This window comes from Siniperca chuatsi, linkage group LG3, assembly GCF_020085105.1.
Source record: "Siniperca chuatsi isolate FFG_IHB_CAS linkage group LG3, ASM2008510v1, whole genome shotgun sequence".
In the NCBI taxonomy this organism is placed as follows: Eukaryota; Metazoa; Chordata; class Actinopteri; order Centrarchiformes; family Sinipercidae; genus Siniperca; species Siniperca chuatsi.
The window spans coordinates 23,598,619-23,616,978 of NC_058044.1; the positions used below are offsets into that span (position 1 = coordinate 23,598,619).

The 18,360-nt window shown below is 39.8% G+C and overlaps 4 protein-coding genes across 8 annotated transcripts in view; 1 reads left to right on the forward strand and 3 right to left on the reverse strand.

Annotated features, from left to right (window-relative positions):
* The window catches only part of LOC122873201 (GTPase IMAP family member 9-like), a 9,058-nt gene extending 1,897 nt beyond the window's left edge, over positions 1–7,161 (forward strand). Inside the window, exons 2-3 of the mRNA XM_044189600.1 lie at positions 5,731–5,965; positions 6,080–7,161. Of these exons, the coding sequence (XP_044045535.1) occupies positions 5,944–5,965; positions 6,080–6,885 (828 nt within the window). The 5' untranslated portion in view covers positions 5,731–5,943 and the 3' untranslated portion in view covers positions 6,886–7,161. The remainder of the gene's footprint in view (positions 1–5,730; positions 5,966–6,079) is intronic.
* On the reverse strand, positions 1,857–5,737 carry LOC122873202 (claudin-9-like). The gene is made up of 2 exons (XM_044189601.1): positions 4,066–5,737; positions 1,857–3,804 (listed from the first exon to the last, which is right to left on the reverse strand). The coding sequence occupies exon 2, from the start codon at positions 3,627–3,629 to the stop codon at positions 2,961–2,963; it is 669 nt and encodes a 222-aa protein (XP_044045536.1). The 5' UTR covers positions 3,630–3,804; positions 4,066–5,737; the 3' UTR covers positions 1,857–2,960.
* On the reverse strand, positions 7,125–12,408 carry LOC122873198 (GTPase IMAP family member 7-like). Its single transcript, XM_044189595.1, has 3 exons — positions 12,123–12,408; positions 11,861–11,932; positions 7,125–10,501 (listed from the first exon to the last, which is right to left on the reverse strand). Exons 1-3 carry the CDS (start codon positions 12,130–12,132, stop codon positions 9,570–9,572), a joined length of 1,014 nt encoding a protein of 337 aa, XP_044045530.1. The 5' UTR covers positions 12,133–12,408; the 3' UTR covers positions 7,125–9,569.
* A 399-nt stretch (positions 12,409–12,807) lies between these two features.
* LOC122873199 (GTPase IMAP family member 7-like) lies at positions 12,808–14,840 on the reverse strand. 5 transcript variants are annotated; one of them, XM_044189597.1, is made up of 3 exons: positions 14,704–14,834; positions 14,464–14,518; positions 12,808–13,833 (listed from the first exon to the last, which is right to left on the reverse strand). In XM_044189597.1, exons 1-3 carry the CDS (start codon positions 14,752–14,754, stop codon positions 13,043–13,045), a joined length of 897 nt encoding a protein of 298 aa, XP_044045532.1. In that variant the 5' UTR covers positions 14,755–14,834; the 3' UTR covers positions 12,808–13,042. The 5 variants fall into 5 exon arrangements, 3 of the variants coding, with proteins under 3 accessions (XP_044045532.1, XP_044045531.1, XP_044045533.1); XM_044189596.1 differs by having other exon boundaries at positions 14,398–14,518; positions 14,704–14,833; XM_044189598.1 differs by having other exon boundaries at positions 14,398–14,508; positions 14,704–14,825.
* Between the last annotated feature and the right edge of the window lie 3,520 nt (positions 14,841–18,360).

Here is an 18,360-nt window from a genome sequence, read left to right on the forward strand (position 1 = left end):
AGAGAAAGATGGGGAACGACATGCAGTAAAGGTACCCAGACCAGTACATGGCCGCCACTTTAACTCCAAGGCAAATAGGGTTACCCACACTTTCCTAAACTGTCCCAAGAAATGGGCGTGACATTTGGCTTGTGTAAGTTGTTTGTTGACAGGGGGGCTTATTAGAGCTGTTAGGTTGATTATATACAAATTTTAAAATGAGCTGAAAACTGCAGGCTTGATTCTCAGTTAATTCTTTGGATTCAGTTTTCATAACAGAAATATTACATGTAATATGTAGGAGAATGAAATGTTATTTAAGTTGAATCACATCCATGAAAAGTTAATTGAGCTTGACCCTATTAAATGTAGATTTCATTAACTTATGAAATAGTGTAATTTATATTGCAGTGAGGTTGGTTGGTAATAAATATGTTGTCTCACTTTATCTAGAAAAGGGATGAAGGATATCCACACACTGAAAATATACTTGCAGTGTTTAAATTACAAAGGCCTCAATCAGGAAAGTTAGACTCATTTGTTCTTGTCCAAGAAAGAGGAACTTTTGGCATAGTCCAGAGAGCAGCAGGTCTTTGCATGCCATCCTTTTGCCCTATGTCCTTAAAAACAAGTCAAAACCTGTTGTCCTGTAAAGGTAATATGACGAGGTCTCCTGAACTGACTGGTCAGTGCAGCTGTCCTGATGAGGCTGAGCTGTCTCAGTTTCCTCAGGAGACCAAGGTCGGAGGAGATATGCTGTACTCTGACTCAGACTCAACAGACTGGCTGTCTGTCTCCCCTTAGAAAGTGTTGCATGTGACTTGAATGACACACAACGTGACTTAGGTTAACTTAGGTACACGTAGTTTCTTGTTTAGATCCAATATCCAATAGAATTTTCACCCATGTATATCTGGGTGAAGAATAACCCTATTTGGACACATAGTGAATCTCAGTAGGTCTAGTAGTGGTTAAATACTCCCCGCCAGGAAGTATCCATCAGATTTGGTTTGGCACTACACTGTGTCCTCACTTTGTACTGCTTTTGCTGTTCTCCTCAGCCGAGCTCCAATAAAAACTTCTGTTTGACATCCTGAGTTTCCTGAAACCTTCTTCATCAATAAAAGTTAAACAGCACAAATTTCCATCACAAGAAGCAATGAAAACTCTTCAAATCAGACATGCCCAAAGTGTAGATGAAAAAAATCAGCAACGTATTTTAGCAGAAAGAGAAACAGTCATATCAAATACTGTATGAAGGACAGACAGCATAAGGGGTTGACAAAAGCTGCAAACTGGTGCCCATATTGGTATCCATGTTTGATATTTTAAACTTAATTTGAACATTTAGCTTTTATCTGTAAGTGTTTGTCTTGTCCACTACCTGCATATGGAAATAATCAGGGTTATGTGCACTGGGTGTGATGATATGTGACGGTTCATGTTAGAGAGCACATCAGTTATTTAGTGTTTACTGCCCCCAAGTGTATAATGTCTGCTGTCACCACTCAAAGTGGTTAAATAATGGTTTGGGTTTGGAGTGAGTGCGCAGGCGAGGCTGATTTCCAGTAGCCTTGCAACCACAACTGACGTGCATATAAGTACTGTATGCTCATTTATTGTTTTTTACTCATCCCTTTGAGACAGTAAAGTGTCCTTTTTTGTGGAAACCACTTTTCTAACATCATGAAAAAAGATGGTAGCAAACACATCTCTGGTATATAATATATGTGATATTTAGAAGAAGAAGGGAATAGTCCTGTGTTTCATAGTCAGGAGGTAAGCGGGACACAGATAATATTCATTCTGCACATAAACACACAATCCATTCCAACACAGGGGCCTTACATCTAATGTATAAAGAAAAACAATTGTAGTGGAATGCAAACACATATATTTATTGTTCATAAGTGGTTATGAATTATACAAAAGACAGTCAATACAAAAGTAAAGGTGAAAAATGCAATGTAAAATATACTGTATAATGTTATTAAGTCAACTGTGAGGTGGCAAAAGCTTGATGAAACTATGAGACATGCTACATCTCGAGACTATGTAATCCTAACCTTGACCATAGCCAACCCTTTTCATTATCCTAACCCAGTGAAAGCCCAGGGACTACTTTTATATAATTAGTAAGTGAGATTTAGTAAGACATAAAGTCAGAGAACACAAGGTCAAAAATGTAAACACTTTTGTTCAGATGAGCAACAAATTATTTTTGTTAATCCAAATTAACAAAACTACTACTACTGGAAATAATAATATTAAATAAACATTAATAAATAGTTCTCATGTAGGCAAAAGAAACAAGCTCTAAAACTTAGACAAAAGGGTGTTTAAACTGACATCAATAAAAAGAGTACAGTAAAAATACATATTGCAGAACCACAGTAAAAATAAATGTAAGCAAGAATAAAGAAAATGACAAAGGAAAAATATAATATGAAAAGTGAGTTTGCTCGGAAACCCCAGACACTCAAAAACTTTCATAAAAAGTAAATAAACAAGCATCGCTCTGACTGCCAACAGATATTTTCAGTGAACACACCAGCATACGCAGATATACTATGTACACTGGCTGTCTGTACACAAACCACCCACACACACACACACATAAACACAAGCAGAGGCAGAGTGGAATTTGAGAAATGTAAGTCACACACATTAGTAAACCTCGAAACATCTGAAATCCTCCCACAATTCATGTCAACTCCCACTCTGACAGAAAGCTATTAAATAATGTAATTTCTATGAGAAACCCTTTGCTATGTAGTTTGTCATGTAAATGTATTAATATATGTAAAACCATCATTTACTAAAGTGTAATGAAATCCACATTATAACTTAAAGAAACCTACACTAACTCTGCTTTATAAGATATAAAACACAATACAGGCAGATTATCCTCTAATAGATTGTGTCTGGCGAGGTTGTGACCTCTGTGTTTGTTTGTACCTCACATGTCCAATAAAATGATCTCATACAAAAGATTTTTCCTGTTGCTTCACCTCTCCTGCTGCCCCTGCATGTGGGTTGTCCTTCGCTGCGCCGCCGAAAACAGGAAGCGTTCTCCCTCCTGGTGGAGAGGAGCCGACATGCAGCAGAGCGCCCCCCACCAGGAGCAGCACGCAGGCCCCCCAGCCCAGGTACAGCGCCGGTCCCAGCTCTCTCTTTAAAGGCGCTGCAACGTTCGGGTCATAGAAGTCCCTGACGATTGCATAGGCAGTCCAACAGATGGGTATCAAGTAGGCCAGGCCAGCCACAAGGAAGAGCACCCCTGCTATCCTGGCCAGCCGAGCCTTGGAGGCCTGGTTACCGTCACCCATGCAGTGAGTACACTTGGCCCCTGTCACCCCGAGTACGAGGGCAAGAAGGCAGAGGAGCAGGGAGAGAACAATGAGGCCCCGGGCGGCTTGGGCAGACGTGGGCAGGGCCAGGGTGGAATCATAGGTCTTGCACTGGATTTGGCCTGTGGTCTGAGACAGGCAGTTCATCCACAGTCCCTCCCACAACACCTGTGCAATCACCAGCTCTCCACCCACGAAGGCGGACACACGCCACAGAGGAGCCGCGCACACCAACGCCCCACACACCCAACCCAGCACAGCCAACACCAAGCCCAGCAGCTGAAGACCTGTTGATGCCATGGTCGCTGAAGAACCTTTAGAACGCTCTCGACGTCGAAACAATGTTCCTTAGAAAAACCTCAGTTCAGATTTTTACTGAGATCAGTCATTCAGTAAGATGTCCAGTGATTGTGAGTTGCTGAGATGAGTCCCCTTTCTCCTCAGTATCCTTTCGTGTTTAACACCTAGGTATATGCTGTTAAGATGACAGAGTTTTCAGCAAATATACTTTATAGAAGCACATTTTAAATAAACTCGTTAAGTAATTACAGATCTGAGCTAATGAGCATGGCAGTTAAAATGATTGAAGAGTAGAACAACATATAATTGTGCAATATAACATTAAAGTGAGTAAAATTAAGAGCATGTTCCAGCTGGACCTGTTTTCTTTAGTTAAAGTATTTAACCACTCAATTCCACAGTTGCAGCAACATTTTATAAACTCTATAAAACTTACTTTTCAGTCACTAATCAAGCAATCAGACGTCCACAGATGGCGTGATGGTGATCCTTTGTGTGTTTCTTGGTGGTGTAGCCGTGTGATGTGAGTAGTTGATGTCTTTCTTCTGTTATGACTGGCCAGCTTGTCTCTGTGGATGTCATACACAGGGGCGTAGGAGGGCAGCAGTGCATACTAAACACACACACACAGCTTGTTATGTAAATTAAAAAAAATGACAGCACAAGGACACTTTGTTACAAACATTGTTGATTGCTAGCATGTTGTCATTTCTTGCTCTCCGTTGCAGTGGCCAGTTTGAGGCAATGGATGCAGCCGAGGAGGAGTAGGTGACAGCTGATTGGAGCCTGGTGCACAGACCTGACAAGCACAACACGAAACAACCCACATGTCATAATGTAGTGCAAAACTATAACTAAATTATAATGGCCTCTCAGATTGTAACTTTGTTTTGGTGAAAAGCATGTATTGACAATACTGACCATTTTAGTGAGCACTTAGGTTGTGTGGACACTTGCAGGTGGGTAAATTACAGTTGCTGTCTAGAGCCACTAGATGGCAATAGAGAGACTATTCTATTTCTGGCTTCAACATTACCCTTATTTTAAGCACCTGGGTGCATTGTGCTCATTATTTGCATTTTGCTTATTGCAGAAAGAGGCGTGCTGGTAATTAGCTGCATGGTAGGATGCCTGACAGTACTTAGGGTGGCAGCAAGTGCATTTGGCTTTGATTGCTGCAATACAGGCTGACGGGCAAAACTTGCTGACATTTTTTCGCACTGCCCTTTCTCAAAATGTGGCACAACTGGTTAAGTTTAAAAAGAAATACCTTTGGCTCAACTATCTTTTTATCCAATCTATTTGTTGCTAATCATTCCTCTGGTTTCAGTTTTAAACTGTGCAAATCATGCATTTAGATGCTACATACTGTGAGTGGGGGTGTAAATAAGATACAGTTTGCCATATCAACTTTTTAAGGTAATAATATGTCAATATTGTGTTTCCAGCTTGTTTTCCCTAAGAAGCATAATGTTACAGGCGTGGCTGTAAGTATAAATGATTGTGTGATATATCCGTATGCATATGTAACTTCTGGTATTGCAATAAAGGGTCTGTAAGACCGGAGGATATTGTGTTGGCTAGTATTTGCCACCGAATCTCACCTAACCTGGACAGAGACTGATCTTCAGTTTATCTTTATTCTACCTTGTTCTGGTTCTTTTTATACTTTTTTTTCCCAATTCTATTTTCATTTCATTTCTTTGTCTCATTTATACAATTTCGTGGAAGGGGCTGCATTTCATTGTGCAATCCTGTTCTGCCAATGAAAATTAACCTTGGACCTTGATTATCAATGAATGGGACATATCAATAGAACATTTAGTCAACTCACATTGTTGACTGGGTCTCTGGTTTCTGTCAACAAAAGGTGATGCAAATGAGTTATGATGCCAAAGCTGAGATTAGGGTGTCACTTGCTTTAGCCAGTGGGAAGTCACCAGCTAAACTATTTTAATAATGTTTGCAACCCCATGCCAATCATATCCACCGTCTCATAATCATCTTAATAAGCTACACTTAACTTGACAGTACTCATTATTGCACTATTACCTATTACTTATATAATTACATTGTACACTTACATAGTTTCACTTTCCAGGAAACCACTGTGGTGGAGAGAGAGAACGTGGCAGAGTTTCACTTCCCTGGAAACCACTGAGGCCGAGAGAGAGAAAGGGAGAGAGGGAGGAATAACTAGCACACAGAAGAACAGACGGACTGGGATCTGGAAGAAAAGGTTAAGAAAAGCACAGACAGATTTTGTGGATCAGCTTTGACCTGTGTTTGCTGGTATTTCTTTCTCTACAACAAGATGGGTTTAAGCTCAACTGAAGGTGAGTGTCTTTTCTTGTGTGTAGGCACATATGCAGGCTTTTTACACTCGTCATGTGAGCTGACCCCAAACCCAAGAATTCAAATGAACTGTTTCACTGTCTTTTTGTCCACAGACTCCAGCTCTCCAGTTATCAGAGACCTGAGGATTGTCCTGCTGGGGAAGACTGGATCAGGAAAGAGTGCAACAGGGAACACCATCCTGGGATGGAAGGCTTTTACCACAGAGATTTCTCCGTCTTCTGTGACAGAGACATGTAAAAAAGAGACCGGCCACTTTGATGAAAGAAGTGTGAGTGTCGTCGACACCCCTGGGGTCTTTGACACATCGATCGTGGAAGGCAAGTTGAAAAGTGAAATAGAGAAATGTATCATGCTGTCTGTCCCAGGACCCCATATATTCCTGCTGGTGATCAGACTGGATGTACGCTTCACAGAAGAGGAGAAGAACGCCGTCAAGTGGATCAAGGACAACTTTGGTGAAGAAGCCTTTAAGTATACACTGGTGCTTATCACCAGGGGAGATGTGCTCAAGGAGAAGTCCATTGAGACTTATTTAGAACAAAGTTCTGAACTCAGGGAGCTCATCAGTAGCTGTGCAGCTGGGTACACTGTGTTTGACAACATATGCAGGGAAAATCTCACTCAGGTGGCTGATCTGTTTGAAAAGATAGACAATATAGTGCAGTTAAATGGTAACCATTACACCAGCAGCTTGTATGAAGAGGCCCAGAGAAAGATGAATTCGAAGGAACAGTGGAGCAAGTGGGGAGACACTATGGACAATGTAGGTAATCAGTTGTTTGTGGCAGCAGCAGTTAACGTCCGTGTAGCTGGTGCTGTATCCATGGGGTCAATCTTAATGCTCGGAGGTGCAGGGATATCTAAAGCCATCGGGTGGTGGATGAAACCTAAAACATGAGACAGCTAAGTCATGTCGAGTCATGACCCTTTAAGCAAACTTGTGAAGTCATTTCATTCATGGCTTTTTATACATGAGCTCAAATTCATATTTGACTTTTGTTGTCAAGATGTTGTACAGTCATACATATTACTCACAGCTTGCCTGCTTTGAACAATAAATGAACCTATTATGACAAATCTTTTAAATGTTGGTGCTGAATACTCTTATCATTTTGTGTGTAGAACACAATTGTAATCTGATTTGTAAGAATAAAATAAAACAACGTGACAACAACTTCAGAAAGTTTGTTTGATGTTGTACCAAAATCTGTATTACATGAAAATCCCAGTTATGAAAGCAAGAATTATCACAAAAGCTTCTAGGGCTCCACACTGTGGGTTGTTTGAAATAAATCCAGTCAGGAAATCATAAGAGTAAGCTGACACTGACACTGACAGAACCATTGTAGGTTCAGATATAGATATGTTCCTCTGGAGTTAGTTAAACTCTTAGTGGAAACTAAAACAAAGCTGAAAGGAGATTGAATATTGGACATTCGCCAGGTGGCCAGAAACAGAACTCCATCATATTCACCCATTTGAATTTTGACACTGCTCATTAGACAGAGCCAGGCTAGCTGTTTCCAGTCTTTGTGCTAAGCTAAGCTAACCAGCCGCTGGCTGTATGAACGGTCTTTACTTGTATAGCGCCTTTCTAGTCTTTCCGACAACTCAAAGCATGTCACATATCACATTTACCCCATTCACACACGGATGGCAGGTGCTAACTGCTCATCAGTTCAAAGAAGTAACAAACCATTCACACACACACACACACACCGAAGGGAGGGGTTCAGTGTCTTGCCCAAGGACACTTTGACATGTGGGCTGGGGGAAGCCGGGATTGAACTGCTGACCTTCCCATTATTTTTTTTTAAATTTATATATTTATTTATATTTTTGTATTCATATTTAACGGAAAGACATGAGAGTGGTATCGATCTGCTCATCTAACTCTTGGCAAGAAAACCCATTAGTATTTTGCCAAACTTAAGTACACAATGCATTATAATGCGTGTATAATCTCCTACAGCATTACAAGTATGATTATAATACTTTACTACGTCTGTTTTACAAGAAATGTTTTAAGGTTTTCTGAACATGATGGTACTCTCTATCATCACAATGTAAAGGGTAGTTATAGCTGCCAAAATGCCTTCATGATGGCTCATAGTTTAATTCAAGCAAAGGGAACATACTGAACACCGTTGATCCTGGTAACCACACCCACATTCAGAGCACCTGCTAAGAAAAGACAGATATGTAAAGAGAGAGGTGCAGCAAAGAGGAAATAGAACCACAGCCTTATTTAAAGAAGATCTCAAACTGATTGGGAAAACTGGCTCTACAGGAACACAGGCATCACATTCACATCATTCACAGAAAAAAGACACCCAAAGATGGTGAATTTGCGTTTCATGCATTACTATAAAAGCCTTTCAAATTTGCCACTTTAGGAATAAAAGGCATTAATTGTTTAGGCATTAATTATCTTTACATATGTGATGAAAATACACTATTTAACTTGTTGAAGACTTAATATGCCAGACCTGCAAAATTATGCAATATAAAGATTAACTTTATCATTCTGATTCTGTTAACCTGTTTTGTGCTTCTTGTATCTTCCTCAGACATGAAAAATGATATGACACCATGTACTCATTTCATTGCAGATTTGGGTTATGCAGTCTGGAACAAACATGTCAAGCTAACCACTGATTAGTGCATCTGATAAGCACCCACATTTCATTTTATAACCATTTCACACTACTGAAGGTATTAGCAATTTAGTGTTTAAACTACTTTACGAAATTTAACTAATGGAAGTTTATGGAAGTTTTTTCATTGTCCAAACGTTTGTAAAGAAATGGGATTCAGCTTCATCACTACATAAAAAAAGCTAATATACCCTTACTATGATCAATATGTGGCTGACACAGACTGGCCTATAGCTCACCATTTTAAGGCCTTTCTTGGTCATTTTGTTGAAGATGGTGTGTATTGGCAGTGATGTAGTGGCAGCATAATGAGGGGTTGCGCTGTTTCCTCACTTCAATGTGATCGGTCAGGCGGACATTTACCATTGTCTCTCCTTTCCTTTAGGGAAGTGAGCTCGTAATGTTACTAATAATAAAGCAACGAAATAGCACATCATCGTTTAAATAAGGAAAAGTAATTCATCTGCATGAATATTTTATTTGACCAATTATCATAAGTTATTAAAGCATAAATTATGCAAAAATGTATTTACAAATGTATGAGATCTATGATATTATAGTAATATGTCAATAAGTTCTAACATCATTTATGAGAATGAGAACAGAAAATATCTGTTCAAGCATAACTCATGATGTGGGTTTCATATATAAGCTCCAAACAATAAATGAATGAAAAGAAAACAAACAAAAAGAAAACAAGTGTTGCTTTTCATACCGTTTGTTTACTGTCAGCATTAAATTCACATACTTGTGTTATTGCCAAGTTGTGTCAAAACTTAATCATTTTGGAAGCAGAATGCAGAAAAGGCCAAAACAACATCATTCACTGATAAGTTCTCAACAGTAAATAGTAATGTGTGCCATACAGTTTATTCAGTGTCACATACTGCAGATGGATCAACATGTCCTTGTCACTAGCCTCCGCCTATACTGGAACATCTGCTTTGGCCTTGCATCTTATGCCCTTCCATATGCAAAATGCAACTAAACCACATAACACTCCCAGGACAAGCACAGGAGCTCCTAGAGCCAAAGCCACTGTGGTGTCAGCTCCCACTGCTATAACCACCCCAGCTACCACCAACATAACAGCAGCAGCCGAGGCTACGCGTACATTGTTTCTTCTAACTTTTTTCTCCTTTTCTTTCTCTTTCTCTTTCTTCTCTCTCTCTGCATCCCACATTTTCCTCTCCTCCTCTTTCTTCTCTTCCTCCTCTTGTTTCCTCCGCTCCTCCTCCTCTCTCAGCTTCTTCTGGGCTTTCTCATACATCTCATTAGTGTAGTGTTTCCCCCCGTTATCCTGTATCATTTCCTTGATCATGGTGATCAGCTCTTTGACCTGCACTTGGTCATCTGCGTCGTTGTTGTTGAAGGCGTGGTATCTGCGTCCAAATGTAATTGAGAGTCTCCGCAGCTCCTTGCACTCCTTCAGAGCATTGTCAGCTTTAGCCTGATCTTTACATGTAAACAGCATGATAGTGTACATGGAGGCATCGTCTCCAAAGTTATCCTGGATCCACTTCACAGCATTTCTTTCCTCCTCGGTGAACCTTACTCCGAGCCTGATCACCAGTAGGAAGGCGTGAGGGCCGGGCACCGACATCTTGACGCACTCTTCTATTCTGGTTTTTAATTCTTCCTCTGTGATGGCTGTGTCAAACAGACCTGGAGTGTCAATCACCTGGACCACAGTCCCGTCCACTTCCCCGCTCTGTGTCTCACAGTGCTTGGTCACAGACACAGGGCTCGGGTCCTCTTTGAAGGCAGCTCTCCCAAGGATGGTGTTTCCTGTTGCACTCTTCCCTGATCCGGTCTTCCCCACCAGAACTATCCTCAACCCTCCAGTCAAATCCAGAGCTGTAACAGCAGAAGCAAAATTAATGTTGCTTGCTTAACTTAACTTGCTTTTTATCTCTTTAAAGTTACCCTGTAGCGCTACGGAGCAATGCTTTTATGTTTTGTGAGGAAGCTCAGGAACGCTATTCCACTGATTGACATTTGGTGGCAGTATGGCGCAAAGAAGCATATGTGCATCAAGGCAAGGAAAAACAAATGCTGCAAGCTAGCAAACATGGATGTAATCATGGATATATTAAGAGAGCTGGATACAACCCTGCCAGTCATTCTTACTTCTAATTTGCCCCAGGTGGCCAACTATGGTACTGCAACTTTTTTTTAAAATGCCCTGCAGCCCAAAAAGTATTGTAAAAGAGTAAAAATGTTTGCAGGACACCTCAAACAGCAAATAAGGTTGATTGTTACACATTCTATTATGAATTTTGAAATCATGGAGGTAAAACTTGTATAACTTTACCAGAGCCTCGAAAAGGTAATTTAATGTTTGTGACGCCATCCCAATGTAAAGTCTATGGGCCGGGTGGGACCAGCGGGAGAAACACTAATGCGCATGTGCAGTGGGCCCCTCAGCGCAGAAGCAAATCAGGAAACACCAAAACTCTTTGGTTTACGTGCTGGGTGAGCAATTTTCATTCAAATGACTGCGACTGTATCCAGTTCTCAATCTCTCTCTAATACATCTATGATGTAAATATTGCACAATTAAAAATATTAGAATCAGCTTTGCAAGCGTTTTTTTTTTATAAGTAAGGAAATACATTTAACACGTTTGCCACACCTCAGGGATACACACAGTGTGTTTTGGTGAGAAACACTGAATGTAAACATAACTTAGGGCAGCTTTAATCCCTCAGGAAGAGCATTCAACCACTTACAATCTGGGAAAGAGTTTCAGGGCGACCATTTGTTAACATTTACAACCGCAGGCTCTTATGTTTTATTGTAATGGAAGAACCATTTTATTAATGACTTTGCTACATTGATAACTCCAGTCCTCTTATTATAAGGTGCAAAAACTCATAAGTGACTGACAAGCAATTAAATCTGCAGTTATAGATGTTAGAATTTAAGCATTAATAAAGGATTGTCTTTCTGATAAGCCATCAAAATAGAGCAGCTACAAAGACAGAGCTAGTAGTACTAGAGAAGAATAAACATGAGACAAAGGAATTACACAACCTGGCAACCCCAAATTTGTTACTGATAATTAAATAATTAACCATGTATTACCATTGATAAAGCTGTTAGTTAAAGTTGTGAAGCCTTGATTAAGTGTTTCTTATTAGAAAGTGGTGTACAGATATGTGTATGTCTAATTATACTGAGAGATTTCACGAGAGAGACAATGAATGAGGATACCGTCAAAGTTATTCAGACCACACCCATCAGACCGAGGTAGAGTTTTCTGCTTCTTTTCTCGCAGTGGGATTGCTGTGATATGAAATTATACCATTGAGACACAAAAGAAAAAAGACTATTAGTCACTGGCATCATTATCAAGGTCTACGTTTTTTCTATCTTCCTCTTTCCATCGTCACAGTATCACAGTAAGTGTTACATATTAATCAAAGGATCAATGCTGATTTGTTTTTTAACATTAAGTCAGATGGACTGGTCTTACCTTCAGCCATTACTTTGGATTTACCTTTTCCAGTTCCCAAGTGGCCAAATGCGTTATTCCAGGCCTGAGTGGTGGACTTAAACAAGCTCTGTGGCTTGACTTTCACATTAGTTTTCTGGGAAACTTTTGAAAGCCTGGCCTATGCACAGGGGGCTTCCTATTTCCTTGTATTGTCTTTAGTTTACTTCTGAAAATGTGCATCCCCTCAGAGGCTGTCCACAGCCCTCTGAATATGCTGAACAGCTTTGTGTATGTATGGCTGGTATGTTTTAGAAAGTGTAACCGCAATACAAGAACAGCATTCAAGCTCTCTAACTGATAAACATTAGGCTATCTTACTATAACCACATAATGAGGCCTGGTTGTTTAAAAGGGAGGAAACAAGAAAATCTCTGCAGGGCATCACATCCTTCCATTGTTGACGTCTCGTAAATATCTTAGATATATCTGGACAGTCCCAACGAACACACAAAAAACAATGGATAACCTTTTAAAATAGGTAAACTTATCTGCCTTCAATGAGGATTATGTATCTCCACATTACTTTCTGTGACATTACAGCCCAGTCTGTCTCACATATGAATAAATGGTGAACATACAAAAAGCCAAAGCTGCTGCATAAACAAAAACAAAAAACAAAAAAGAAAATAAATGAAATTAGCAATGAATGCCAGGAGAAGTAAAGTGAAGTTCAGATTTTATTGAAAATATGTTGTGGCCCACACCATCACATATAGAGAAACGATATATATGTGTGTATATAACACATTCCTAATTCCCAATAACAAACAAAGCATGCACACTGATATTTCAGTTTAAGATTTAGTTAACAGGCATCTTAGTACAGGTGATTACTTGTTTCAGGCTTAGCCAATATTTATTGCCTTTTCTATATTTTCTTTTTGATACAGGTCCCACAACTACACTGTGCAATTATAAGCCGTCAGCCCACTAAGTACTCCGCCTACTACCTTGAGAACAGGTGAGGAGAAATATCCTCCTGCGCTAAGAATTGCCAGAGAAGCAAGAGATAACTTTCTACACCAAGAACTATTTGCCTCCCTCTTTTTCCTCTCCTCCTCCTCAATTTTCTCCTGGGCTCTCTGGTACATCTCATTGGTGTAGTGGCTTCCTCCATTGGACTTCACCATTTCCTCAATCTTCTCTAGAAGTTCTCTGACCTGGATTCTGCTTCGTCTCTTGTCATTGATGAGTGAATGGTATCTTCCTCCACACTCGTTTCTCAGTCTTTGTAGATGTTTGCTCTCAGCCACAAAGTCTTCCACAGATTTACCTTCTAGCGAGTCAGCGTGGGTAAACAGGACTATGGTATACATGGAAGAATCTGAGCCAAAATTATCCTGGATCCACTTCACAGTTGCCCTCTCTTCTTCTGTGAATCTTGACTTTAGACTGATCACTAACAGAAAAGCATGGGGTCCAGGACTTGACTGTTTAATACATTCCTCAATTTTCACTTTCAGGTCTTCTTGTGTTTCGCTTGTGTCAAACAGTCCTGGGCTGTCAATTACAACAATGTTCCTGTCACCATCGTGTACCTCTTCTCTGTGACAGCCTTTAGTCACAGACTCAGGTGACATTTCCTCTTTAAAGGCATTTTCACGCCCCAGGATGGTGTTTCCAGAAGCACTCTTTCCTGTTCCAGTTTTTCCAACCAGAATGAGTCTCAGGTCTTTCAGATGTGTAGAACCTGTGGACAATTAATAAAACAGTGGTGTCAATAATTAAAATAGTCACTTTCAGGAGGTGTGTGTGTTTAAATTTTAAAATATTTCCATTAATTTCTCAAGAATTACTGATAAAATCACACTTGAATGCTTTGATTTTGAAAATATTAAATGTGTGGTTGGATCTGTAACTCTTGTGTATTCACAGTCATCAGGAGCCCGATACACTGCTAGCTTTAACTGAACAACTGAAAACACTTGTGGCTAAACATACTGAGCACCAGCCTTTTCAGCTAACTACCTAGCTGAAACTAACTTTCATCATAAAAACAAGCAAATGCAATGTTAATCATCCATATACTGGACTATATATTGCTGTAGCACTATAAATTCTTGTAACAGTAGCTAGAGCATTTAGCTGGCAAGCGAGCTGAAAGTGTTCAGCCAACAGTGCTTCATTAAGCTTTAGCAAGCCACAGATGATTAAAAAATCAAAAAATGAGAGTAAAATGAGCTTGTGAAAGATAAATAAGAGAAAACTGCAACTGTAACCTGCAGTGTCAGTGACGTCCTTTTATATCACATACTTTTCTGCTGATTTTGGCAGTGAGCAGTTTGACCACATAATGTGACCAGCACAAGCAGGGTACAACCTGGGATCCAAGCTTTTCCTCGTGGCATCTCTGCAACTGTAATCTCTGCAAAAACCTCAGAAAAAGATAAAGATTAAGAAAAGTTTCAAAACAATCTATTAAATTAATTTACAAATAAACCTTACAGTAAGCGTGAAAATCATAAAATAAGAATTGCCCTAAATTGTTTGATCATATGATTAGGCAATGTAGGCAAAGCATTCTGCTTACATTACAGTAAAATATACATATTTAACCTACCTGTGCAAGTGTTTCCTCAGCTGTCTGATATGTGGACATGTCAGAACACATCCACCTGTCTAATAACAATGACGCTGAACTGTTTAAGTTTCAGGTTTCACTTTAGCATCACTCAATTTAGTATAATTTCCTTGTAAAACAGTACTTCTAGAGCATTTAGGGCAAACAAACTAGAAGATATTCATGAAGGGGAGGAGGGAGCCATTCACTGGTGCGTGTGTGTGCGTGTGTGTCGCTATCATTTCATTTCTCTGTCATCTTACTGCGTGACAAGCCGCCTGCCTCCATCTATCCTTATCTGCGTGGCATGATCTCGCCCCCTGGTGCTGTGAACTAGTGACTGATTGGACTGTTGACAAACACAACTCTCCATACACTAGGTGCAGACATGCTAACTTTCCCACCTCATGCTTGAAGTCATAGAAAGTCAGGAAATGATGTGATGACAGCAGTAGTGGATGTTCTGTTTCTACTGGTCGTGTGCATTTAACATCAGGAGATCTGAAATCATAGCAGAGGAGGAGGTGACAAGACGTTTACATATTTGTACTGTACACAAGCCTTGTCCCAGCTGAGACCTTTACAAACTAGCCAGGCAAGTCAAGTTTATTTGTATATCCCTATATATGTGTCTCAGTGCTCATTGCTACATCAATTTCCAACACAGTCCAAGGTCTCAAACAAGGAAGACTCTTAAAAACACCTTAGAATATCAGGGAAAAGGGAACATTAGAGAAAAATAGATGCAGATTATTTTACATTTACAAAACTGAACAGAAAGTTGTAACAGTTATTAAAAATACGATGTCAGTTTATCACCTGAACCGCTAACTCAGACCCACCAAACTCTGCTCGTAGACCATCTTAAATGGCCTTTAAACCATTTTATGTGTGCAACACCAAACATCCACAATGTGTGTATAACGAAATGCAAAGCCATCCTTCGGGTTTGCTGAAGTGGGGGCTTATGATTGTGAACGGCCTGAGCAGAATAACAATTGTTCCAGTGAGGGACAAGGATGAGTAGAAAAACAGCGTCACGTTTCAGTAGTCTATGCCTAGAAGCAAGCCTGTTATCCTGTGTGTGTGTGTGTGTGCAGTGATTGCATATAACAAAGAACAAGGTGACTGCACGTGCAATCATTGGGGCCACACTGGAGTGAAAATGGCTGCAGTTTCCTGCAATGTGAACTTCTCGTCACACAACAGCAGAAAGGCTGCCTCACAGCAGAGACAGAAAACACAAACGAACAGCCATCAAACAGAAATGAATCAAACAACGTTAATCAGTCCATTCAATTTAGCAAATCACTTACATGAAGCATATTTTCACTTGCAAAATATGTTTCTGTCACTATCAATCCTTTGATGGTATTACATTTTCCCAGATGATATTCCAATCAAATTCAAATTAGCTTCATTGGCATGAATCATGAGAATTGTTGCCAAAGCAAAGTATAGCATTTCTACACAATGAAGAATAACAATATCAACTATACTGTATGTGACAGATACATAGTTATCAGTATGTCAAGAAACAGAACATGAAGTCAACCGAGCATTACTTCCAAGGCCAAGGAGCACATCATTATTTTGGGGGGTTATAGGTTACGTTCACGGCAAGTCCATCCACTGAGTTGTATTTCCCCACTGCGTGGAAGCCGATCCTGGATGTTATCAGAGATAAGACACATCAGCGACTTTGTCTTGTTCCTTATTGGATTTGGGGAAGTTTACAGCAACCCCAGCCAAATAGAGATATGTTCACCAAACACATCGGTTAGTCCTCATCCTAGTCTTTACTCTTGTAGTGTTAAAACTGAAAATTACTGTTTAAAAACGTTAAAAGCCAAGCAGCCAAACAGAGTTAGCCTATGTTAGAATGAAATAACAGTCTGATCATACATTTTTCCATATATTACAGGACTAGAGCTCTACAGTGTAATACAAGAACAATACTCTTATTTCCATGTCGTCTACAAGGATCGTTAACTGGTGAGGATGTTGACTTTTGGCCTTGGATGTAGCTTTAGCCTCAGTCTTTTAGCGAAATTAAGCTTTAACCGGTACTGTCTGATTAATAAGAGCTAGGATAAAAACCAATACATGATGATGATTTGTTTTTCAAATTTGTAGTAGCGGTTCTAGCGTCACATTAATGGTGAACCTTATTGATCTAAGTGAGTCAAAACTCTTCATACATGAAAGGTATTTTGTTTTATTTTGGAGCAGTGTGCACCTTTATTAACTAAAGCCACACAAACTGTGGGCTTTGGGCACTGGAAAAAAAGCCTGATGTTCAGACTTTGTCCTGTGTGCAGAGAAAGCCTATTTAATATATGCAATTACATTTTTTCAAGGAGGAGTGGCTTTGAGGCTTCCTCTTGTTTGGCATGAGGTTTGAGAGATAGTTTTGAGAAATATGAGGGTGTGTTGGTGACCCTGTATAATGTTAACAAAAAATGTAAAATTATATATATATGTATGTATGTATGTATGTATGTATGTATGTATATGAATTATATTACTAGATTTCAGTACCAAGGTACAATTACATTCATGATATTGCATAGGCATACTAACCTAAAAACGAATTAGGAATCACGACAAAGTTTCAGGCAGCTCTGTCTGCCAGTGACATTTCAGCCGTCTACCTCTGTCTGAAATCAAGGACCCGTTGTTTAAAAACTACTAGTGGTAAACCTGACCTGTTATCATTGTATATTGTGCAGTATGACAGTGGGACGCTTGACAGGTGTAGCAACAGTAACTAAGGGGGCCAGGCTTTGCAAACAGTCAATTGTCATTTCTCTCTGATATTGTGAGTTATAAGAAAGAAGGATAATACACACTGATGAATGTTAGCTGGAAATAGGCTAATTGCTAATTGCTTTCCTTGGAGCAGATGATGAGTGAGCTTGCAATTTTACAAGCTGTGTTGTGGTTCAACAGGTGAAGTGATGTTTGAAGACTCAGGAGCAGCTGTATGGGGAACCACTTTCACTGCTCATCCTTTGAATGGCATAATAGAAGAAAAGGTTATAGGTCTTCAGGTGATTATACATTTCATTCATCCACTGAATATTACATTTGGGTGGTCATTAGCCTGATTCTTCCCTAAATTAATTATTAGAAGTTCAGTTCTTTTTACTCAAAAAATAGGTTTTGTATGTGGTGTCTGAGCCTCTGCCTGACCGCAGCACAAACACTGTGCTGAGGTGTTCAGATGTCATGACTCACATATCCACACCACACATCTTTACAGCGGTACCCAATTAAAGCTCTGTGAGTAAAGAAACTACTCTCACATTTTCTTTTTTTTTAGAAAAATGCACATGGGATCTCGGCTGCGACATTGTGTGATCATCACGTTTACTGCATAAAGAGGTTTGAGAGTTAGCACTTTTATCACTACTTCTAGGTGACAGCGTGGGAAGGGTGTTATTAATTCATTTATCGTTGCACATGAGAAGCAGTGTCATTTTATTTAATTTGTTACAAATGGGCACACAGGGGGAAAGAACTGCTTGTAGGTGGGGATCATGTGAGGTCTGTTGGGAATGTATAGGCTGAGTGGTCTGTTGTTGTTGCTGCACAAATGATTCCCAGTATGAACTCAAAAGCAGTGCCCATGAAAACGCATCTACAGTACTGCAG